This window comes from Hemiscyllium ocellatum, chromosome 39, assembly GCF_020745735.1.
Source record: "Hemiscyllium ocellatum isolate sHemOce1 chromosome 39, sHemOce1.pat.X.cur, whole genome shotgun sequence".
NCBI lineage: Eukaryota > Metazoa > Chordata > Chondrichthyes > Orectolobiformes > Hemiscylliidae > Hemiscyllium > Hemiscyllium ocellatum.
In genome coordinates this window covers 29,444,170-29,468,828 of record NC_083439.1, presented here as the reverse complement: position 1 = coordinate 29,468,828, position 24,659 = coordinate 29,444,170, and the positions used below count along the sequence as shown (strand labels likewise).

The 24,659-nt window shown below is 44.0% G+C and overlaps 1 protein-coding gene across 4 annotated transcripts in view; it reads left to right on the top strand.

Moving 5' to 3' along the window:
- The window catches only part of LOC132834373 (multiple C2 and transmembrane domain-containing protein 2-like), a 521,106-nt gene that overhangs the window by 165,578 nt on the left and 330,869 nt on the right, over nucleotides 1–24,659 (top strand). For all 4 annotated transcript variants that reach the window (XM_060853214.1, XM_060853212.1, XM_060853211.1 and 1 more), the window contains exons 3-4: nucleotides 17,419–17,478; nucleotides 19,562–19,676. In XM_060853214.1, coding sequence (XP_060709197.1) covers nucleotides 17,419–17,478; nucleotides 19,562–19,676 — 175 coding nt within the window. The remainder of the gene's footprint in view (nucleotides 1–17,418; nucleotides 17,479–19,561; nucleotides 19,677–24,659) is intronic.

Below are 24,659 nucleotides of genomic sequence, written 5' to 3'. Positions count from 1 at the left end.
AGTGGGCTGAAGGGCCTGGTCCTATGCAGTAGAGTTCTGTGTTCCATACTGGTGCTTTCAAAGAGAGCTTGTCAAGTGAATAGTCCTTTTCATTGATTTATTTTCTTATTTCTCTTGGAGACAACAAACCCATTTCTCAGCCATTTCTCTGTGTTTACAGGCACTGACGGTGACTTGAAGGCTGTTTTAGTTGCCTGACATAGAGACCAGAGGCTGAAGGTACTCTCTCTCCATTTTAAACCCCCACCCCCCCCAACCCCCCCAAAACCAACCACCTCACTCCCAAAAGATCATTTTATTTTGCTCCTTGGTCCCTTTGTAAGTAGACCAAGGATTAATTCTGAAACATTGCTAAAAAGAGGCGTGGATCTGAAATGTCTCCAGTTTTGTACGCATCAGGACTGAGACACAAGAAAACTGAATTTAGCAAGGAGCTAACAAGTTATGCAGTAAGAGAAGATGGTATGGATTGGTTGTCAGTGGGAACTGTTGATCTTATTGCTTTTATTCAAACCAGTCAAGTCAACTCTGATTGGCCAGGGTATTGCCATAGGTTATGTTGTGATGCAGGTCTAGAGTAGGGATTGGTTACATTTCTACCACAAAGGTAACTGATTCAATTGTCCCAACCACATATACAGCTTTTAGGGATCGTGGGAATTAGTGATTTAGGAAAGACCAGTTTCCAGCTTCTACTGACCTGTCAGTGACATGTTACAATGATGGTCTTGATCAGTCAAAACAGACAATCTCTTCTTATGCCATGGAAAAGATGTGAGGAATGGGGGGAACATTTTACCTTGCAAGGAGACCCCATTTCAAACATGGAGTGTCTTTTGCTACCATCCAATTTGCAGTTTTATGAAGGACATTTACTTGACCTCTGTCGTTCAATTAATACAACCTGTTTCCGCTGTCTCTCTGGGAACCCTATTCCATTGATTGACCAGTCGCTCATCGAGGGAGTGGCTGGCAGAGGATGGATGATAAAATTGGGCACCATAGCAGTAGTGCCTACTCACCTCCATGGAAGTTTTGACAGCGGTAGTTGCCCTTCCATTGGGATCTCTGTAGATCACTGAGATACCTCTTTCTGTTATCCTTAAGATGTTACCTGCACAGCCAGTCCGATGGCCTTGTGGCTGGGTGAGATGCAGGTCTCCTGCTTGGATACCCTGTGTCTAGTCCAGGCCCCATCCCCCACTCCCCTCAATCACTTCCAGGGAGTCAACCCTCATTTTCCCCAGCCCCGCCCCCGCCCCAACAAGGCTAAAGTTTGCTCACACCCCTTGCCGAGGTCTGCCAACCCTACCCCAGTTCAGGGTTAAGTGCCAGCCCATGGTGTCTTTTCTTCAGGGACCGACTGCAGTCCCAGTGATGACCATTGCTCCTGGCGGCGCTGCTGCAACTGCAGCCGGTGCCTGAAACCTTGGAGAGGCGTTGGCCTTCTGATTGGATGGTTGCTTTTAGAGTTGTGCTTCCTCCCTGTTTTAAGGATATTGTGGGATAAACATAGAATTTATGGCTGGAGCCAATTAATTGCTTGGCAGTTGTTAAATGACTGCACGGTGACCAAGCTGGGAAGGAGGGTTGTTGGCCAATACTTACCAAAATTCTAGCCATGTTTTCAACCAATTCAGTTTGAGGTCCAGGACACAGGAACTCCAGAAGTACAAAATTCCTGTCACTGCTCCCACATTCTTTGATAGTATAGACTATGCCAAGATTGGACAGTTCTACGATCAGTGATGTAGCAAGAGGATTAAGTTAAAATTGGCTGTGTAATATTGGCTCGGAGCTGAATCAGACAGTGCAGGAAGGACCTGCTTTGAAATTATAAACATTGAATGTATTTCCAGTTAAGATTATCATGGTGTGATTTGTCTGCTTTGCTATTGGGTGATTTTAAAAATAAGTCTTTGATTTGGGAATGTTTCCTGTAAGATCTGCCTTTGAACAATGAGCAACATGTTTTGATGAGGAACACACTCCATGGATTTGTTGTTATATCGAGTGAAACCAGAACAAAGGAACTCTGAGAAAGGAAAAAGTTTTTGCACTTTTTTTTCAACTAAGTAATTGCATCTTTATTTGTAATTACCAGCCTGGGTTTAAAGCTCCTCAGAATATATTGAACTGACTTGATAATTCGGAGGGTGAATTACAGTGTTGACATGTTTATTTTAATACTGTGGGAGTTGAAGCTTAATTATTTGCAATCACGCTTTCTCTGGTCGTACTGTTATGAAACTGAAATAAAGAATAATTCCGTTAGTGTGCCGTTAGGCGTCGGATGCATTGAGTCACCTGGTGGACTAATTCTCAAAAGTAACTAGGATGTGGGAGAACATTGGCTTTAATCACCGTGACAGAGACTCCTTAGACGTGGTGTCAGTTCATCAAAACCCACAAATTAAGACAATAAATTACAGGGCACTGGAACAACACAGTTGCTCTGTTTGATAGTTATACAAGTTTCAATTGGTAGAATTGATTGTTCACTCCTGTGGATTCAGGCGTGCTTAAAAGGTCTTCCTTATGTAGGTGGATAATACAATTCCAGCACAGAAGGTGGGAGCAGAATTCTTTCTTGTTTGTTGGATGTGGGTGTCATTGACATTGCGGCATTTATTGCCCATCAGTAATTGTCTTCGAGAAGGTAATGATGAGCTGCCTTCACGAACCGCTGCAGTCCATGTGATGAAGGGGCACGGCGGGGTTGGTGGGGAGGGAGCTTCAGGAGTTTGACCCATCGACACTGAAGGAAAGGTGATCTGTTTCCAAGCCGGAATGGTAGGTGGCTTGGAGAGGGGTTTGCAGATGGCGCTAGTGGCCCCATGTCCTACTGCAACAGAACTTCCCAAACCGTGATCCTATCTTGGTGTGCAAGCCCCAAGCGTGTGTAGGTTGGAAGAGGTTGATGGTTTTGCCCGTAACTGTTGTGAAGATTCTGATAGGGCCTGGCACCATTCATACATGCATGGTGGAGCCAATCCCAACACTGTTCCCACCAGACTCCCCACTCAACAGACATTGTTGCTGCTTCAGGAGCTCACAACTACAAACGATTATCCCGGATTTCCACTATCAGACATTAACCCTGTTCTTCATGGTTTGGAGCATCAGAATGAGTTATTACAATTCTCTGTGCTGAATCTTATGGACTTTAGACCTCACTGCAGGGGAGCACCAGAGGTGGAGGGTGTGAATTGTTTATTTTTTAAGCTGTGTTGACCAAGACGTGTTACTTTGTCCTGGATGGTGTGGAGCTTCCTGAGTGCTGTTGGAGTGACAAATGACGCTCCCCTCTGACTTCTCCAGCTTTTGCACAGATCTGTGAGGTATGGTAGGTGGTAGTGCCCGGGGAGAGCTGGCAGTGAAGACATCAGCACAGTGGCATGCTGAAGCCCTCCTCTCCTAGACAATTGATGAGCAGGCCTGGTGGACAGATCCTGAGGAATCGGGACCCTGTGTTAGACCATCTGTGTGACCTCAGTGTTAAAGTTGAGGATCCTTTTGCATCAAATGGACAAAACTCTGCCAGATTGAAAGGGATTAAAAAATGCCAAAGCAGCCCAAGGAAGGATGTTGTTTACAAAAACTGGGTAGACCCGTTTATGGAAGGCTGCAGGCCCCTTTCAACCAACACTGCGATGGGCAATTAATTTCTTTTTGAATGGTTATGGTAAAGTCATTTAGAGGTTAAGAGAAGATTGTCTCTCCTCAGTGGACTTGCTTGGTGCCATGCTGAAAGGATCACCCATTCGGCAGGTGTATGGCTATTCATGGATCTCGTTTTTCCTCAGATTTTTACCATTTGTAGTCATCTACGTCTGAGTGGGACTTGCCTTAAAAAAAAGGTAAGTGTTTTTAAGTTCATTCAGTTCCAGGGTGTCGGTGCTGTTGACATGGCTAGCACTTATTGACCATCTCTAACTGGCCAGTAGAAGGTGATGTTGAGCTGCCTCCTTATGTCACTGCAGTCCATGTGGTGTCAGCATATACAGAGTTCTGTTAAGAAAGGGAGAACTGATCCAATGCCAGTATGGTAACCAGTCAGGATAATGAGAGACTTGGAAGTGAACTTGCAAGTTGTGGCTATTCCCAAGTGTCTGCTGCCCTTTAGGGGTGGCACAGTGGTTAGCACTGCTGCCTCACAGCGCCAGAGATCGGGTTCAATTCTCACCTCAGGCAACTGTCTGTGTGGAGTTTGCATGTTCTCCCTGTGTCTGCGTGGGTTTCCTCCCACATTCCAAATGTGTGCCGGTTAGGTGAATTGGCCATGCTAAATTGCCGTAGTGTTAAGTGAAGGGGTAAATGTAGGGGAATGGGCCTGGGTGGAATGCTCTTCGGACAGTCGGTGTGGACTTGTTGGGCCGAAGGGCCTGTTTCCATATTGTAAGTAATCTAATCTAATCTTGTCCAGACATAGATGGCTACAAATGGTAAAGGTTGTGGGTTGGAGGGTGCTGTCTCAGGAGTCTTTGTGCAGTGCATCTTTTAGATGGTACACGCTGCTGATACTGAGCATCAGTTTGGAAGTACTGGCAATCAGGTAGGCTGCTTTGTCCTGGATGGTGTCAATCTTCGTGAGTGTTCTTGGCACTTCACTCACCCAGGCAAGTGGGGAATATTCCATCACACTCCTGACTTCTTGATAGTGACCAAGCTTCAGCGATTCAGGAGGTGAGTTATTCACAGCAGGATTCCTAACCTTTTGACTTGCTTCAGTCTCTAAGGTATGTATGTGGTGAGTTCAGTTCAATTTCCAGTCAATGGTAACCTCCAGGATGTTAAAGGAATCAACAAGAATAGTACGATTGAATGTCAAGAGGAAATCGATGCCTTGTGGGAATTAGCTGTGGAAGAATGAAAGCTTTCCTGTCCCAAACACTTCATGGTCAGTAGACCTTTGAAGTATAGTCAAGGTTGCAATGTAGGAGACGGGGAGATTTTATTATGTAAATAAGATCAAAATCATCTTCCTGACGGGTGTGTCTGCGACCAGAGGACAACAAGTTAACATAATTGGCAGGCGAAACAGTGAGGAGATGAGGAGAAATGTTTTTGATTTCTGATTATCTGGAATCCAGTGGCTGAACAGATGGTAGAAGCAGATTCGCAAGTAACTTTCAAAAGTAAATTGGATCAATATTTGAAAAGGAATAATTTGCAAGGCTGAAGGGAAGGATCGGGGGAGTATGTCCAATTGGCTTGCTACTTCAAACAGCTGACATTTGCATGATGGGTTGAGTCTCCTTCTGTGCTGTTGGGTTTCAGAATGACTTATAAGACCATAAGATATAGGAATAGAAGTAAGGCCATTCGGCCCATCGAGTCCACTCCGCCATACTTCTCTGACAAGAGCTCCTCTTCATCCATATTGGCAATTCTGACTTCCATCCTCTAGTTGCTGTTTGTGTCTGGCAGGCTCCATTATTCAGGGCCCAATTTTGAGGTGATTTTTAAGTCTTGTTGGTCTGGAACAAGGGATGCACATTACACCCCCCACACACAACCAAGACCATGTTTCAAAGCCATGCTATCTGGTTCAAACCAGAAGAAAATACCACTGTTACACACTGGATTACATGATGTGGAGGTGCTGGTGTTGGAAGGGGGTGGATGAAGTTAAAAATTACACAACGCCAGGTTATAGTCCAACAGGTTTATTTGAAAGCACAAGCTTTGGGAGGTAGCTAGGGGGGCAGAATCATAGGACATAGAATTTATACTAAAAGATCAAATTGTTATTCAACTGATTCAATTGAACAAATGTGGATTGATGTTCAGTCTTTAATCACTTAGAATGGGAATATAGGTTTCAAAGCTGAAAATGTGTTGCTGGAAAAGCTAGCAGGTCAGGCAGCATCCAAGGAAAAGGAAACTCGACGTTTCGGGCATAAGCCCTTCATCCTGATGAAGGGCTTATGCCCGAAACGTCGAGTTTCCTGTTCCTTGGATGCTGCCTGACCTGCTGCGCTTTTCCAGCAACACATTTTTAGCTCTGATACTCCAGCATCTGCAGACCTCACTTTCTCCTTGAAGAATATAGGTTCCAAGTAATGCTTTGTGGGAATTAGCTATGGAAGTATAATAGCTTTCCTGTCCCAAGCACTTCATAGTTTGATTGAAGTATAGTCAAGGTTGTAATGTAGGAGACTGGGAGATTTTAGTATATAATGTAACGGCATTTACCGCCCCCCCCCAACCCCGCCAATTTAAACCTGCAAACCAGAAATGATTTAACCCCTGCAGTAATCTATAAATATTCGAGATGCAAAGAACTATCCCAAAAGTTGCTATTTAAAGTACAAAAACAATTAAGAACTTTATTCTTTAAGTCTAACGTAAAATATTAACTAACAACTATTTACAACTCCTTTTTCTCATTTATCTATAACTTTCCCTTCTACAATATGGTCCAATAAAATCCCAATTAAAATTAAAATTTCAAAACCAGCCAGCTGTCGAACCTTCTCTTTCTATCTTCCTCTGTCTTCTTTTCTTCTTAGGGATTTTTGTTTCATAGGTCATTGATCAATAAAGGTACCTTTAAGAGAGCTATTCTTTGGGGAGTCTGCGCAGTCTGCTTGGCAGTTCTCCTCCAACTGTTCAATTTTTCCCAATCTTATACCCCAAAACATCAGCTTGTTTTGTTTGGCTTAATATTGTCAAAATACTAAATTCAAACTTGATTGGAGGTTATTATCTTGGGGGCATAATTTAAATTGATTGGCTGAATTTGAATTTGTTTTTTGTCTCATAACAATCCCTGGATACTGCTAGCTGCTGGATTAAATGTTCCATTGTAAATTCTCAAGTACTCCGTGTTCTTGCTAAGTCCATCAACTTTCTTAAAGTTACAATACCCTTTACACCTTCATAAGAATAAATAAGATCAAACTCATCTTCCTGACGGGTAATCTTTTGAAACCCACGTCCCCATTCTAAGTAATTAAATACATAACAGCGATCTAGCTTTGTTCAATACTTTGCATCAATTGTATGACACTTTGATCTTTCACTATAAATTCTGTGTCATATGATCCTGTTCTACAGCTACCGGACGAAGGAGCAGTGCTTCGAAAGCTAGTGCTTCCAAATAAACCCATTGGACTGTTACCTGGTATTGTATGATTTTTAACACTGGATTGCATTATTGTTAAATAATATATTCAAAGCATTTTTAATGGAAATGATTGCTGCGTCAGAAACACATCAAAATTGATTTCATATTGTTGTGACTGTGATTGAATATTTTGATGAATGGGTTAAATACTTTGTTCCCTTTTTCAAACAAAAAAAAAACAAAGACATTGGTCAGGCCACGTTTGGAATAATGTGTGTAGTTCTGGTCACTCTATGATAGAAAAGATTTACCAAGATGCTACCTAAACTGGAAGGTTAGAGTTATAAGGAGAGGCCGGATAGGCTGGGACTTTTTTCCCCAGGCGCGTAGGACACTGAGGCATGACTTTGTACAGGTGTATGAAATCATGAGAGACATGGATACAGTAGGTAGCCAACAGCTTCTCCCCACGGTGGGTGCATCTAAATCTGGGGGGGCCATAGGTGTAATGTGTGAGGGGAGAGATACAAAGGGGTCCATTGTTTTGCAGTGTTTGCAGTGGCTAGCCAGAGGTAATGGTGGAGGCAAGTACAATTTTGTCATTTAAGAAACATTTCGAGAGGTACATGGACAGGATAGGTTTGGAGGGCTGTGGACCAAATGCAGGCAATGGGACTAGTTTAATTGTTAAATCTGGGCAGGATGGGCAAGTTGGGCAGAAGGGCCTGTTTCCATGGCCCTTTCCGTCTTTCCCTGAATTGCAAATGTGGCCTTCAAATTGACCCAGCAAGCTGGCGTTTCTGACGAGACAGCTGTCCCTCAGGACTGTGCTGTCGTGCAACTTAAGATTACATGCTCAAGTTATGAGACGAGGTTGGAACTGCGTGGGCACCTCCATCCCACAGTTTTCCAGCAGCTTGAGTTCTGGTCTGCAAAGGTTTGTAGAACCAGCCCTTACAGGAAAAATGTGCATTAAACTTTGGACCCTCATCCCGATCTTGTGTACTGTGTAAACAGGAAATCTAGAGATGGGCTTTATTAAGTGCAGAGTTTTTTACTCACTGGACAACGTCCCTCAAATCGATTCCAAGGAGCTCCCTCGGTGGAGTGGGGGTGGGTTCCGATTCTGGTGAGTCAGTAAGGGATTCTGTGCTTCCAGACCAATGCTTTTCCAAGTATTATATGATATGTGTACTGTTATGGAACCCTCTGCTTTGAAGTGGAATCATAGAATACCTAGAGTGCAGAGGTAGGCCATTCAGTCCATCAGGTGCACACCAAAGCTCCGAAAAGCATCCCATCCAGATCCAGCCCCCCCCAACCTATCCCTGTAACCCTGCATTTCCCATGGCTAAACAAAGAACAAAAAAAAATGTACAGCCCAGGAACAGGCCCTTGGGCCCTCCAGACCTGAGCTGATCCAAATCCATTGTCTAAACCTGTCGCCCAATTCCTAAGCATCTATATCCCTCTGTTCCCCACCTTCTCATGCATCTGTCCAGACGCATTTTAAATGAATCCACCGTGTCTGCCTCTACCACCTCTGCTGGCAACGCATTCCAGGCACCTATACCCTCTGTGTGAAGTACTTACCGTGTGTATCTTCCTTAAACTTTCCACCTCTCACGTTGAAAGCATGACCTCTTGTTATTGAATCCCTCACCCTGGGAAAAAGCTTATCTCTATTTACCCTGTCTGTACCCTTCATGATTTTAGGAGAAAGTGAGGGCTGCAGATGCTGGAGATCAGAGCTGAAAATGTGTTGCTGGAAAAGCGCAGCAGGTCAGGCAGCATCCAAGGAACAGGAGAGTCGACGTTTCGGGCATGAGCCCAAAAGAAATATCGACTCTCCTGCTCCTTGGATGCTGCCTGACCTGCTGCGCTTTTCCAGCAACACATTTTCAGCCCTTCATGATTTTGTAAACCTCAATCAGGTCCCCCCTCAATCCCCTTTTTTCTAATGAAAACAATCCTAACGTACTCAACCTCTCCAAGGCTAGGACCTTCCATACCAGGCAACATCCTTGTAAACCTTCCCTGGTTTACCTGGTTCCCAGGTAAACCTACCTGATCAGGTCCACGCCCCCCTACAACCCATCCTGGCACTTTCCCCTGCCACCACAGGAACTGTAAAACCTGCGCCCACACCTCCTCCCTCACCTCTATCCAAGGCCCTAAAGGAGCCTTCCATATCCATCAAAGTTTTACCTGTACATCCACTAATATCGTTTATTATATCCATTGCTCCCGATGCAGTCTCCTCGACATTGGGGAGACTGGGCGCCTCCTAGCAGAGCGCTTTAGGGAACATCTCCGGGACACCTGCACCAATCAACCACACCGCCCCATGGCCCATCATTTCAACTCCCCCTCCCACTCTGCCGAGGACATGGAGGTCCTGGGCCTCCTTCACCGCTGCTCCCTCACCACCAGACGCCTGGAGGAAGAACGCCTCATCTTCCGCCTCGGAACTCTTCAACCCCAGGGCATCAATGTGGACTTCAACAGTTTCCTCATTTCCCCTTCCCCCACCTCACCCTAGTTCCAGAATTCCAGCTCAGCACTGTCCCCATGACTTGTCTGGACTTGTCCTACCTGCCTAGCTCCTTTTCCATCTATCCACTTCACCCTGTCCTCCTGACCTATGACCTTCATCCCCTCCCCCACTCACCCATTGTACCTTATGGTACTTTCTCCTCACCCCCACCCTCCTCTAGCTTATCTCTCCACGCTTCAGGCTCACTGCCTTTATTCCTGATGAAGGGCTTTTGCCTGAAATGTGAATTTCGCTGCACTTTGGATGCTGCCAGAACTGCTGTGTTCTTCCAGCACCACTGATCCAGAATCTGGTTTCCAGCATTGTTTTTACCCTCTCTAAAGTGTCCACATCCTTTTGGTAATGTGGTGACCAGAACTGTACACAGTATTCTAAATGCGGCCAAACCAATGTCTTGTACAACTTTAACATGACCTGCCAGCTCTTATACCCTGTCCGATGAAGGCAAGAATACCGTATACCTTCTTGACCACTCTATCCACCTGTGCAGCAACCTTCAGGGTACAATGGACCTGAACTCCCAGATCTCTCTGCTCATCAACTTTTCCCAAAGCTCTTCCATTTACTGTATAAGTCGCTCTAGAATTAGACTTCCCAAAATGCATCACCTCACGTTTGCCTGGATTGAACTCCATCTGCCACTTTTCCGCCCAACTCTTCAGTGTATCTATATTCTCCTGTATTCTTTGACAGTCCCCTATGCTTTCTGCTACTCCACCAATCTTTTTGTCATCTGCAAACTTACTGATCATACCAACAGTGCCCTCTTCCAGATCATTTATGTATATCACAAACAGCAGTGGTCCCAACACTGATTCCTGTGGAACACCACTGATCACCTTTCTCCATTTCGAGAAACTCCCTTCAACTACTACTCTCTGTCTCCTGTTGTTCAACCAGTTCTTTAACCACCTAGCTAGAAAACCATGTGACTTCACTTTCTCCATTAGTCAACCTTGGGGAACCTTATTAAATGCCTGACTTAAGTCCATGTATATGACATCTACAGCCCTTCCTTCATTTATCAACTTGGTCACTTCCTCAAAGAACTCTATTAACTTGGTAAGGCACAATCTCCCCCACACAAAACCATGTTGCATATTCTTTTCCAAATATAAATAAATTTTATCCCTCAGTACCTTTTCCAGCAACTGTCCCACCACTGACGTCCGACTCACTGGTCTGTAGTTACCTGGAATATCCCTACTACCCTTCTTTTACAAGGGGACAACATGAGCAACTCTCCAGTCCTCCGGCACCTCACCTGTATTTAAGGATGCAAGAAGTGGAGTTTGCACATTCTCCCCGTGTCTGCGCGGGTTTCCTCCGGGTGCTCCGGTTTCCTCCCACAGTCACAAAGATGTGCGGGTCAGGTGAATTGGCCAAGCTAAATTGCCCGTAGTGTTAGGTAAGGGGTAAATGTTGGGGTATGGGTGGGTTGCGCTTCGGCGGGTCGGTGTGGACTTGTTGGGCCGAAGGGCCTGTTTCCACACTGTAAGTCTAATCTAATCTAATCTAAAAAAATCTGTCAGGGCCCCAGATATTTCCTCTCTAATCCACCCAGCCTGCACATCTCTGAACACAAGGGGCACTTTAGCATAGCCAATCCACCTAACTTGCATTTTTGGACTGTGAGAGGAAACCAGACTACCCAGAGGAAACCAACGCACACACTGGGAGAGTGCCTGTATGGCGTTTGCACAGTCACCTGGGAGGTGGAATTGAACCCGGGCCCCTGATGCTGTGAGGCAGCAGTGCTAACCACTGGGCCACTGTGCCACCCCACTTCACCTTGTAAAACTGTAGTTATATCTATTTTAGTTAACTTCTCCATTGGTGGGATACGTGATGAAGTTCCCTCTCATCCAGCTTCCTGGTGAGTGAATGCAGGATTTGCAATTCAGCAACACCTTGTGGCCAACTATGGGAGATTGGCCGCGTCAGTAACGTTAGAAATATGGCAACATGGTCACGGGAATAGACTTTGAGGGGCGCTGTACAGTGAGCGAATGGAACAGTCCCATTTGGGGAAGAAAGGGACAGCTGGAGTGTTGGCTTACTGCTCGGGTTGACCGATGTGCACTGAAGACCTTGGGTCGTGTTTTTTATAACCTCTCACTCCGTGGAGTCCATTCCACAACAGCACACCATTGCAGTGCGGCTCAAATATGGACGCCTCCAGGGTCAGCACTCCAAACTTCTCCACATCCTGTAAGCCGACCATTTTCAGCTTGTTCAATAACTGGCCAATTACAGCTGTCAAAAGGAATTCATTTATAGAATCATAGAGTCAGACAACATGGAAACAGACCTTTGGGTCCAACCAGTCCATGTCGACCATAATCCCAAACTAAACTAGTCCCATCTGATTGTGCATGGTCCATATCCCTACAAACATTTCTTATTCGTGTACTTATCCAAATGTCTTTTAAATGTTGTAACTATACCTGCATCCACCACTTCTTTGGGAAGTTCATTCCACATGCAAACCATTCCCTGAGTTTAAAAAAAAGTTGTCCCTCATGTCTTTTATAAATCATCTTCTCCTCTCTCCTTAAAAATTTGCCACCTAGTCTTGAAATCCCTAGGATCGAGCAGCTTTAATATTAATCTAGAGACTGTTTTGGCTCCTTTGAATCCATTTTGTCATTGTCCCACAAGAAAGGGATATTATAGTCTGGATAGGCATGAGCACAGGCCCCAGAAGAGTTGCATTAGTAGCTGTTAGAATTGGTGTGATCTGTAATGTTCTCTACCTCCACACTTACCGCTGTACATGTCAGCCTGTCCGGGTTGATGGGAAGATAATGTTTTTTTTATCAGTCTGTGAGGTTGGAATGTCTCTTTGGGGAGGTAGAACAGAAGAAGTGCAAATCAATGTGTCTTTTTGTTACAGAGTGTCAAACTGACATCTGAGAAGTAATCTTGTTTTCATAAGAGGTTCATTGTAATGTCTCATTCACTTTTGCTCAGACCTGTAGTCCTGGATTATAATGTTCATCACTCTTATTTCTTTGCTCATCCATGAGATGTGCGCATTGTTACTGAAGTTGGCACTTATCACTCGTTCTCGAGCTGTCCCCAGAATTTATAAGGAAATTTCTTAAGATCCATCTCTTTAAATCAAATTTTTAGCTGACTCTCATCGGAACATTACTTGATTAGAATTAGCTTTATTGTCATGTATAGTCACGTGAGCACAATGAAAGGTTTGCACTTTCAGTGCCAGTTTACGTACCGAGGTACATAACTACAGATTCTCAAGTTTAGATTCTGAGGCAAAAAATATTGAAAAATAAAGATATCAGAAAACAGTCTTGTCAAACCAGACCGCACTGGGCTTCACCTTGAGGCTGGGAGTCCGGGCCTGCGATTATTAAAGATCTTGACTAGACCCATTGTCATCATGTGGGCAATAGTGTTGGGGGAGGAAAACTCCACCTTTCCTTTGTTTTAGACATACATAGATGGGAAATATAATTGAGGGGCGATAGGTATAGGACAGATGTCAGAGGTAGGTTCTTTACTCAGAGAGTAGTAACAGTGTGGCATGCCCTGCCTGCAACAGTAGTAGACTCGCCAATCTTAAGGGCATTTAAGTGGTCATTGGATAAACACAAGGATGATAATGGAATAGTGTAGGTTAGATGGGCTTTAGTTTGGTTTCACAGGTCGGTGCAACATCGAAGGCCAGAGGGCCTGTACTGCGTAGTAATGTTCTATGTCCTAGGTAGAAGGAGACCATTCAGCCCCTTGGGTCAACTCTACCTTTCTATAATATCATGGTTGAACTATTTGTGTTTTGAATTCCACATCTCCATCTACCCAAGATGCCTTTGATTCTCCTGGGTAAGTAGTGTCACAGAATTACAGAACCGTTAGAGGGAGGCCGTTCAGCCCATCGTGTTTGCCATGGAGTCTATCAACCACTGCCTTAAAAATATTTAATGACCTCACCTTCTCCACCTTTTTGAGGCAAAGAGTTCCAAAGTCTTTCAGAACACGAGAGAAAAAAAAATTCTCTTCATCTCTGTTTGAAGTATTGAGTGATTTTGCTAAGTTGACAGGCTGTAATTATTATGACTGACTTGCTAGACTAGACTGTAACTAAGATTCCACCATTTTGATGTGCGACAGAAGTTAGATTAGGGAGTAAGGATAGCACGGGTCATCCTTTCCTAAACGGTACCAATGAACCAGTTGACTACTTAGGATTCCCTATTCATTTCCTGAACTCTTTTTTTCTGCCACCAGGTCTTTGTTGAACTGGATAGAAATTCTCAAAGCTGCCTGGCTTATATCTTTAGAATTTGGGAACATTAAGCTTCTAAAGTAGAATCATACAATCCTTCCAGTGTGGATGCAGGGTATTCGACCCATTGAGACCTTCCAAAGAACTCCCCACCTGTACCCACCCCCACCCTATCCCTGCATTTCTCATGGCTAATCCACCTAACATCCCTGGACACTACGGGCAATTTAGCATGGCCAATCCACCTAACTTGTATATCTTTGAACTGTGTGAGGAAACCGGAGCACCCGGCAGAAACACACTAAACACAGGGAGAATGTGCAAACCCCACACAGATAGTTGCCCAAAGGTGGAATTCAACCTGGTCCCTGGCACTATGAGGCAGCAATGCTAACCCAGCTGCCATTTCTTGGTGGTGGAATTCATGGATTCGGAACATACTGTTGAAAATGCTCGGGTGATTTACTGCAGTGCACCTTTTAGATGGTACACGTGACTACCTTTAATCATTCTTGTGAGAAGGATGAATGTTGAAAGATAGCAGGTAGACTCGAGAAGTAGATGGGTTTTGAAGGTGATGTTCCTTTCAAAACGGTCACAATTTTTTTTAAACAATGGTGAGCTTAAACAGTAATTTCAAGAAATCGTGTGACTTGAGCTGAATTTCCTATTCCTTGGATGCTGCCTGACCTGCTGTGCTTTAACCAGCAACACATTTTCAGCTGTGATCTCCAGCATCTGCAGACGTCATTTTTTTTACCCTTGAGTAGACAAACAGCCTAGAGGCAGAATATCTGATTTATTAAGTTGAGCTTCTGTGAGCCAGTGTGGGTGGGGGGAGGGGCCAGAAACAACTTCAGCTTGAAGGACAAAAAGTCTATTCCATCTGTTTAGGAACCTCAAAGTAACTGCACAAGAACCATGCATATTTTGCGTTAGAGATCAGTGAGAAAATTTCAGTGAGTTAGCTGGTGTCTGAGACCTGGGGAGAGACAGGAAAGGTCATATCTGAGTGAATGTGCACAGTTTACTGACAGGAATGTGAATTTAGGAGGAAATCAAAGAGTGATGATGAGAGTGATACCTCACTGGGATAGAGTGTCAGTAAAGGATATTGCTGGGAAGAAGGGTTGAATCTTTTTGGTATTGCGACAAGATTTTTGCACTATTTTTAAGAAGACCACAGAAATTAGCCCAGAGTGCTGCCCAGTATTGATTCCTCAATTGATGTTTTAAAGAAGAAACTGACCATCTGGTCTTTATCACATCGGAGAGCTTGCTGCGTGCAAATTGACTGCCACATTTCCTAAATGATAGCAGTACAGTTGGTGGGGAAAGTCTTTGAAATGGCTAGTGATGGTAGAAAGTGCTTTATAAATGCAAGTTCTGTCTGGGAAATCCAGAATTTTACAATTTGAGGTTGGTGTTTCAGGAGAGAAATTGGGGGAGTGATTCCTCAAAACGGAAGTATGGGGGTCTCCTGCCCCACCCTGCCTCAAAAGTTTGGATTCTGGGTGTTGATGAAAACTGAGGTGGAGGGATTTTTCACAGGCAGTGGTCGAAGGAGAAGGAGCAATATCAGGTGAAAGGTGCTGAGGCACAGGTTAAGTGATTGATGGAATGAGGGACTGGATGGTCTGGCCTTGTCTCTACACATTCTGCTTTTACTGCTGTTTTATTAATTGAATTTTCTTGAGCTTGCGTGGCCTGATGATTGTCCATTGAACTAAGCAATCACGCTGCTGGAGTGCAGTACCCTCTGTGCATTGGATTAGTGAATAAACTGTCAATATTCCCACTGATTTTCTTGAAAGCAAATTGGAGGGCAGCCTGAAGATGGATGTCAAGAGTGATTTGCAGTGGACTGTGAAGGTGGTACAGAAATGGCCCAGTGTGACAGTAGGATAGCTACACAGAGCAGGCACCTGCTACTGGGATCCTGATGAAGGGCTTATGCCCGAAACATCAATTCTCCTGCTCCTCAGATGCCGCCTGACCGGCTGTGCTTTTCCAGCACCACACTCGTCAGTCCTCATCTTCTGTCCTCACTTTCTCCTAGAAGTCACACGATACCAAGTTACAGTCCAATAGGTTCATTTGAAATCACAAGCTTTCGGAGCACTGCCCCTTTGTCAGGTGAAGTCTTGTCAATATTCTTGGAGATCCTCTCTGCTTTGAGCCGGCAGTTTACGGTGTCATAGGGACATAGAAGATAGGAAAAGGAGAAGGCCATTCAGCCCTTCGAGCCTGCTCTGCCATTCATCACGATTATGGCTGATCGTCCAACTCAATAGCCTGATCCCACTTTCTCCCCATAATCTTAGATCCGGTTTGCCCCAGTTGCTTTATCAAGCCACCTCTTGAATCCAGTCAATGCTTTGGTATCAACTACTTCCTGTGGTGATGAATTGTACAGGCTCCCCACGCTTTGGGTGAAGAAATGTCTCTTCATCTCCATCCTAAATGGTCCATCTCAAATCCTCAGACTGTGACCATGGTTCTGGACACACCCACCCTGCCTAGTCCTGTTAGTATATTAAAAGTCTTTATAGTATCTTCCCCCTTCCCCCACCCCACTCCTCTGAACTCCAGTGAAAGCAATCCTAACCGAGTCAATCTCTCCTCGTACGTCAGTCCCATCATCCCCGGAATCAGCCTGGTAAACCTTCGCTGCACTCCCTCGAGAGCAAGAGCATCCTTCCTTAGAAAAGGAGATCAAAAGTACGTACTATATTCTCAGTGTGGCCTCACCAAGGCACGATCTATCTCCATGGTGGTAGCCATGATGTGGAGGTGCCAGTGTTGGACTGGGGTGGACAAAGTCAGAGGTTACATGACACCAGGTTATAGTTGGGCAGGTTTATTTTAAATCGCAAGATTTTGGAGCACTGCTCCTTCGTCAGGTGAAGTTCGGGATCTTTGTGGGAGTGAAGCGTAGCATTGTCTTTTCCTGTAAACAGGCTTGCCTGCTGACATTCATGATTATCCACGGCACTGAGTGGCTGTGACAAGTTTACGAGTGAACACTGTGCCCAATGCCATTATAATAAGATCAATGCCATTGCAATTTACTCCTCAGATATTATTTGTATTTTTCATTTTTGTTGAGCAGCAGATAGTAGCAAATCAACTCTATTAATAGTAAGGGTATCCTATTAAAATTGTATTTGTACAAAGTGAAGTACTAGATTTGATGGAACTCTGATCTAATGCACTTAGTCAGAAGGCTGTTTGCTCCAATAAAAAAACCCATTACGCCTCAAGTCTGTGTAGTTGGCTTTTTAAGTTAATAACCCACTTATCATCTCTCAATACTGATTGTCACCTTAATAAAAACCAGAAAAAAATGTTAATTTTTTGAAACGTTAACTCTGATTTCTCTCCATAGATGCTGCCAGACCTGCAGAGCTTTTCCAGCAATGTCTGTTGTTGTTGTTTCTTCTTGTCACCTTGACTGTTAATATTGGGCTTGGCCCTGCTGAGGAATGTTTAATGGGGTGTCCTTCATGTAACTAAACTGAGCCTTTTGTCTTTCAGGATGATCTCAGTGAAAGCACTGACCTCGAATCATCGCAGAGTTCACAGTTCCTCGAACAGGTAAATGCTTGTGTTTAATTGATGAAGAAATGAAAGTTCCTTAGGTTAGAATGAAATGTTGACATCGATGTTGAGCTATTGAGCTGACTTCACCACTTAATCCAATCATGGCTGATGAGAGAACATTCTTCTAACTTCTCCATATCCTGCATGTGTAGGAGTGCTTTCTATCATCAGCCCTGAACACGTTGTGCTGTAGTTTTATGGTTATATCTTGTTGTTCTGGGCTTCCCCAAACAGAGGAAATGGTTTCTCTTACTCTCTCTGCTCAAACTCTTTCTAACCACAACCGTGAGATATTATCTGCCTTTATCCTCATTAACATTGTCGGGCAACATAACCAGTCAGTCTCCCCTACTCCACTGTCTCCTCTCTGTATGTTTCAACGCTGTAGATCTTCCAGGGAGCTGGTGGTATAGTGATAATGTCACAGGCCTAGTAATCCAGAACCCTAGGCTAATGTTAGGCCTAGTAATCCAGAACCCTAGGCTAACGTTCATGCATTCTCATCAGCTGGTGAGATTTGTTCAATTAAAAAAAAAAGTCTGTAAAAACCCATCTTGTAGAATAATATCACTGAGGGAAGAGAATCTGCCATTTTTATCTGGTCTAGCCTGTATGTGACTCCAGAGCCTCAGCAATGTGATTCACTCTTAAATGCTGACTCAGCCAACAACACAATATCCCGTAGACAAATAAATACAAAGCTGACTTTGCCTCAATTCCTACTTGTCCTAATTTGATGTCATTTCAGCAGCTTCGCCACCCATCCCCTATTCTGCGTTTCTCCTTTTGTGGTCATAGAAGCCACGGGTGGTTCGCTCTGCCCCTGAGTGTTCTGAAATTAAGACGGTATAACAGACTGATCTTTGTGGTCACAAATTAGCCCTGGCCTATCAACGTGGGACAAAATGTAGTCCGGTCAGCAATACGGTGCCATCATGCTAGTCCCTGATATTGTAGAGGTGAGTGCACACGGGAATTGAATCATAGAATGCAGGCTGCACAGGAAGAGGCCATTTGGCCCATTGCATCTGTACTGACCCTCTAAAGAGGTCCCAGCCAGACCCACCAACCCAATCCCTTTAACGCTGCATTTCCCATGGCTGGTCCACCTAACCTGCATATCTTTAGAATGTGGGAGGAAACCTGAGCAGCCAAACGAAACCCACAAAGACACAGAGAGAATGTGCAAACTCTATATAGTCACCCAAGGGTAGAATAGAACCTGGGTCCCTGGCGCTGTGAGGCAGCAGTGCCAACCACTGAGCCACCATGCCACCCCAATGGATGCAGCCAGCAAATAGGACTGACGAGGTAGCTGCTGACATAATGGACAGTATGAAAGATAGGCACAGCTCAGCTTGGACTTTTATTCATTATTCTCCAAAATAGCTTCCCAGTGCACCTGTAGTTGAGACCACTGTTAATGATTCATTGTTAAGTCACATTGTTAAGTGAATCCAGCGGAAATTCGCACAGATGATCCCTGGAATGGTTGGCCTAACATATGATGAATCGCTGTGGATCCTTGGATTGTATTCATTAGAGTTTAGAAGGTTGAGGGGAGATCTAATAGGAACTTAGAAGATAATGCATGGCTTAGAAAGGGTGGATGCTGGGAAGTTGTTTCCGTTAGGCGGGGATACTAGGACCGGTGAACACAGCCTTAGAATTAGAGAAGGTCAATTTCGAATGGAAATGAGGAGACATTTCTTCAGCCAGAGAGTGGTGGGGCTGTGGAATTCATTGCCGTGGAGCTCAGTGGAGGCTGGGACGTTAAATATCTTCAAGACAGAGATTGACAAATTCTTGATCTCGTAAGAAAATAAGGGCTACGGAGAGAGTGTGGGTAACTGGATTTAAAAAGCCCATCAGCGTGATTAATTGGTGGAGTGGACTCGATGGGCCGAATGGCCTTACTTCCACTCCTGTGCCTTATGATTTTAAGGTCTTAAGTTGTTTCATGTCTTTATTTGACTCGTTAAAGCGCGAAGCAAGTAGGATCGTTTTAAACCTGTAACTTCAGATCTGAATTGCTTTAAAGTGTGATATATTTGTGACGCAAATGTTTTAATTGCAGTCCTTCGAACACCATGAAGAGCCAGGGCGAGAGCCTTCTGCGTGTGGTTTGCCCTCGTACCTCCTGACCATCCAGTTGAAAGAGGGGCGGAATCTGGTAATCCGGGATCGCTGTGGTAAGATCCTGAGTTTCGTAGCTCAATCTAACTGGCTGTGTCCGGATACTCAACTAGCAGCAAGCGCAATGAGACTCACTGGGGATTGGTTGAATGTGGAAGTACCGTCTGCGTGGTCTCCTCCTTCTATTCCCCAGGCAGTCGGCAGGAGCAAGCTTATTTGTAGAGATTTGGCTGGAAAGAAAATAATTTGGGCAACCTATCTGTGTGGTCAAAGCTAAAAGAATCGCACAACACCAGGTTATAATCCAACAGGTTTATTTGGAAGCACTAGCTTTCAGAGCGTTGCTCCTTCATCAGGTGGTTGTGGAGATTAAGATCATGTTCACAGAATTTGCAGCCAAAGGAGTCAGTTGTCATGGAGATGTGATACAGTAAACAATCTGAGACTAAAGCTTCCTTTTTATATATAATGGGATATGCTGGTTTCTGTTCTTTGATATGCAAATCCCAGAACTTTTCTTCAATTACATTCTCAAGAGAGCTCAGCTTTTTAAACAGTGTGTGAAGTCTGTCTGTGTCCCGATGCTACGTCAGACTGACAAACCCTCTATATAGTTTGACAGAGATTTACATGGATTCATGCAGATTCATGCCGTACCTGCGTGGTGCTTGGCTTAGATAAGAACTGAGGAGATAGCGGGTGCTAAAGAACTGAGCGTGGGACACTTCTCAAGTGGAACAATGAATATGTCTGTGGCTTGAATTGAAGAGAAACAGCCGGGTGTGCAAATAGGTAAAGAGCTGAGAGACCAAGTGAGGAGATGTGACCAAGGTTAGGGGGGGAGAAATAAAAATCAAGACTTTTGCATCTTAAATTATTTTATCAAAAAAAAATTAATTGATTTCCTCTCATCCTGCAAATGCTCCTTACGTATTTGTATCTGTTCGGGCAATTGATAGCCATCGCCTGTTTCTTCTTAACTTCGAATAACAACATGATGCAACTTAACAATGATACATTGGTCTTGACTTGAGGTGCATTCTTGAAGAATAATGGATAAAGGTTTGGGCTGAACTGTACCTATCTTTTTGTGTTCTCTGTTATGTCTGGAGCAATCCAGTCAATCCTTTTTACTGGCTGGAGCCAGGTATGCTAATTTACTTCAAAGCCACTTTCCTTTTGAAATCATTCATCAGCTCTGCTCCCACTCTCCTTTCAGTCAGTGAGTTCCAGGTCAGTGCGAAAACAGCTTCTTCCTCACATTCCCTCTCCACTGTTGGCCCAAAATGATAGATCTTGAGGATCGAGAGGTTTGACGCTGGTTGGGTCCGTGAGGCAGTGGAGGAGGGATGGTGGTGCAGGCCTTGTTGCTGGCTCAGGACTGATGGACTCTCTTCAAGCTAGACCTTTCCTTTATTTCCTTATTCGTAAGTTATCCAAAACGGCGCCGTATCGTGATGGCAAATTAAAGCTTTTCACTGTATTTTATTGTGGCCTTACTGTAAAATACAGGTGACAATAAATCATTCATTCATTCAAAACTTCAAACCTATACCTCACAGTGTTGTAATATGAAGAACCATTTCTCTCTGACTGCCTTTTCCAAGCTTTTCATAATTTTGAAACGTCCATTGAATCTTTACCTCCATCTCCTTTGTGCTTAGGAGTCCTTATCCTCATTACAACTTGGCGAGTTAGAGGAAAAGGCCATTTCATTGGTTGGGGAGTCACGGTATAGGTCCAGCTTAAGATGGCAACTCTGAGGTATTCTTGGTTGGATTTGACACCCAGCAAAATGATCTGAGCAAACGGTAGAAAAACTAGTTTCCTTTGCAACATGGAGGAATGTGACAGATTTACCGAGGTTTACAGATTTACAGATCCTGTCCCTGTGGGAAATGCTGCAGGACCTTAGCACTAGTTAAGCTTCAGATCTATGAACAGTGTTCACTGCTGACCTTTTTCTAAATAAATGTGACTTTAAAAAGAAATCAACCTCGAGAATCGGTGAATTGTCAAAGGGTGAGGAACAATTTTAGATTGTGAGATTGGTCTAAAACTGGAATCAATGTAATTTCTCTGCCTAATGCAATTTTCAATTCAACTGAAGCTGACCAGAATTGGTATCGCCTATTTTGCCCCTTTGTCAAAATGTAAAATTATCCCTAGAACAGTAGGAAGTTTCGTTTCTGATGTTTTTGGGTGACACGGTGGCTCAGTGGTTAACACTGCTGCCTCACAGCACCAGGAACCCAGGATCGATCCCACCCTCAGGCGACAGTCTGTGTGGTGTTTGCAACATTCTCCCTGTGTCTGTGTGGGTTTCCTCTGGATGATCTGGTTTCCTGTCACGGTCCAAAGATGTGCAGGTTAGGTGGATTGGCCATGCTAAATTGCCCATAGTGTGCAGGCTGGGTGAGTGAGCCATGGGAAATGCAGGGTTTGTGGGATAGAGTTGGGGTGGGTCTGGGTCGGTAGGTCATTGTGACTAGATGGGCTGAATAGCTGCTTCCACGCTGTAGGAATCCAAGATTCTATGATCTTGTTTATTGTGTGTTATTGAGACCACACTGTGGAAGATTTTTTGCTTTTCCTGTTCTCCTGGCTAGCCAAGAGTCTGGTGTTTTAGATTCATGGTTTGATTGCTAAATTTTTCGCTGAAACGTGAACAAATGTTTAAATTCTGTTTGTCCAGCCAAGACAAAACTGTCGCAGTAGATCGAGTTGGATACCTGCATTCTGTCAGATCCTGACAGAAGATTGAAGCTAATTGGAGCCTTTTCTAATGTTTGAGGCAGCTGATATAGTGCCAGACATGATTACAAAATGCAACCTCGCCCCTCATTATTGTCTTGTACTTGATTTTATGGAGATTGTTGGAAGTGATTGGCCATTTGAATCTCACCACTGCAAATACAATAACTCTTCAGTGATAACAGCATTCACTTAGATTAACAAAGCCATCTGGATGACTCCAATTAACTGTTATTCTACTATTTGATCTTTGACCCAGTGAATCAACTTCAGGTCGAAGCCAAACGTTTGTTGTTCCTGTTTTTTGAATGTTGGATTTTGTATAGAGATTAGTGTTGGCCCTCTATTTAAAGTTACATTTTTAACCTCCAGTTTGTCACCTGCAGTATTTCAGTCCACTTATTTTGAATGTTAACACAATACTTCCCCCCTTCAAGAGTAGCCCAGCTAGTTCCACTCTCCTGCCTTTACCCTGTAGCCTACAAGTTTTGTCCACTCAGTATGAGCAGTAGAACTGTGTTCAGCCATAAATGTCAGTTAAATCTAGATGTAGTACCTTTTTATAGAAATTAAAAATAGCATGGTTAGCACTGCTGTCCCACAGCGCCAGGGACCTGGGTTCGATTCCAGCCTCGGGCTGTGTGGAGTTTTGCACGTTCTCCCCATGTCTGCATGGGTTTCCTCCGGGTACTCTGGTATCCTGCCACAGTCCAAAGATGATTTGGAGATGCTGGTGTTGGACTGGGGTGTACAAAGTAAAAAATGACACAACATCAGGTTATAGTCCGATAGGTTTAATTAGAAGCTATTCAGAGTGCTGCTCCTTCATCAGGTGGTTCTAATAAAGGAGCAGTGCTTTAAAACTAGTGCTTCCAAATAAACCTGTTGGACTATAACCTGGTGTTGTGTGATGTTCAACTCTGTCCAAAGATGTGCAGGTTAGGTGAATTAGCCATGCTAAATTGCCCGTAGTGTGTTCAGGGATGTGAAGATTTAGGTGCATTAGTCAGGGGTATATATAGGATAATAAGGGAATGGGTCGGTGTGGAAGGTCGATGTGGACTTGTTGGGCCGAGGGGCCTGTTTCTACACTGTAGGGATTTTCAAAGACTTTCTAAAGTATCAGTTAGTGCCCTTGAGAGAGTGTGTGTGAGAGTGTGTTTGTATGTGTGACAGAGAGAGAGAGAGAAAGAGAGAGAGATTGTGATTGTTCAGTTCTCTTTTGATAGCTGTGTATAAATCTGCTTCACCTTACTCTCAGGTAATGCATTCAGATCTTAACCTCTTGCTGAATAAAAAAAATGTTTATCCACTTTTTGTTGGTTCTTTTGTGAAACACCCTCAAATCAATCTCCTCTGATCCTTAACCCTTCCATCAATAGAAATGGTTTTCCCCATTGTGTTTGTGGACCTCTTGTATTTGCAAACCTTAATCAGATCTCTCCCAAATTCCATTCTTCTGAGGAGGAACCTCCCCACCTATCTCCAATCCGTCTTCGTAACTGAAGCTCCCTCATCCCTGGCACCATTCTTGTCAATCTTTTCTGCACAGTGTTTAAAACCGTTAGACATAGGAGCAGAAATTAGGCCATTCATCCCATTGAGTCTGCTCTGCCGTTCAATCATGGCTGAGAAGTTTCTCAACCCCATTCTCTCGCTTTCTCCCTGTAACCCTTGATATCTTTGATACTCAAGAACCTATCTATCTCAGTCTTTAATAGACTCAATGACTTGGCCTCCATAGCCTTCTGTGGCAATGAATTTCATAGATTCACCACTCTCTGGCTGAAGAAGTTTCTCTTTATCTCCATTCTAAAAGGTCTTCCCTTTACTCTAAGCCTGTGCTCTCAGGTCCTAGTCTCCTACCAATGGAAACATCTTCTCAACAACCACTCTATCCAGGCCATTCAGTATTCTGAATGTTTCAATTTGATCCCCCCCTCGTCCTTCTAAACTCCATCGAGTATAAACCCAAGACCTCAAACGTTCCTCATATTTTAAGCTTTTCATTCCTAGGACTATTCTCGTGAACCTCCTCTGAACACATACAAGGGTCAGTACATCCTTCCTGAGATATGGGGCCCAAAACTGCACACAATACTCCAAATGTGGTCTGACCAGAGCCTTATACAGCCTCAGAAATACATCCCTGCTTTTATACTCAAATCCTGTCAAAGTAAATGCCATCATTGCATTTCCAGGTTATAGTCCAACAGGTTTAATTGGAAGCACACTAGCTTTCGGAATGACGCTCCTTCATCACTACCACCTGATGAAGGAGCGTC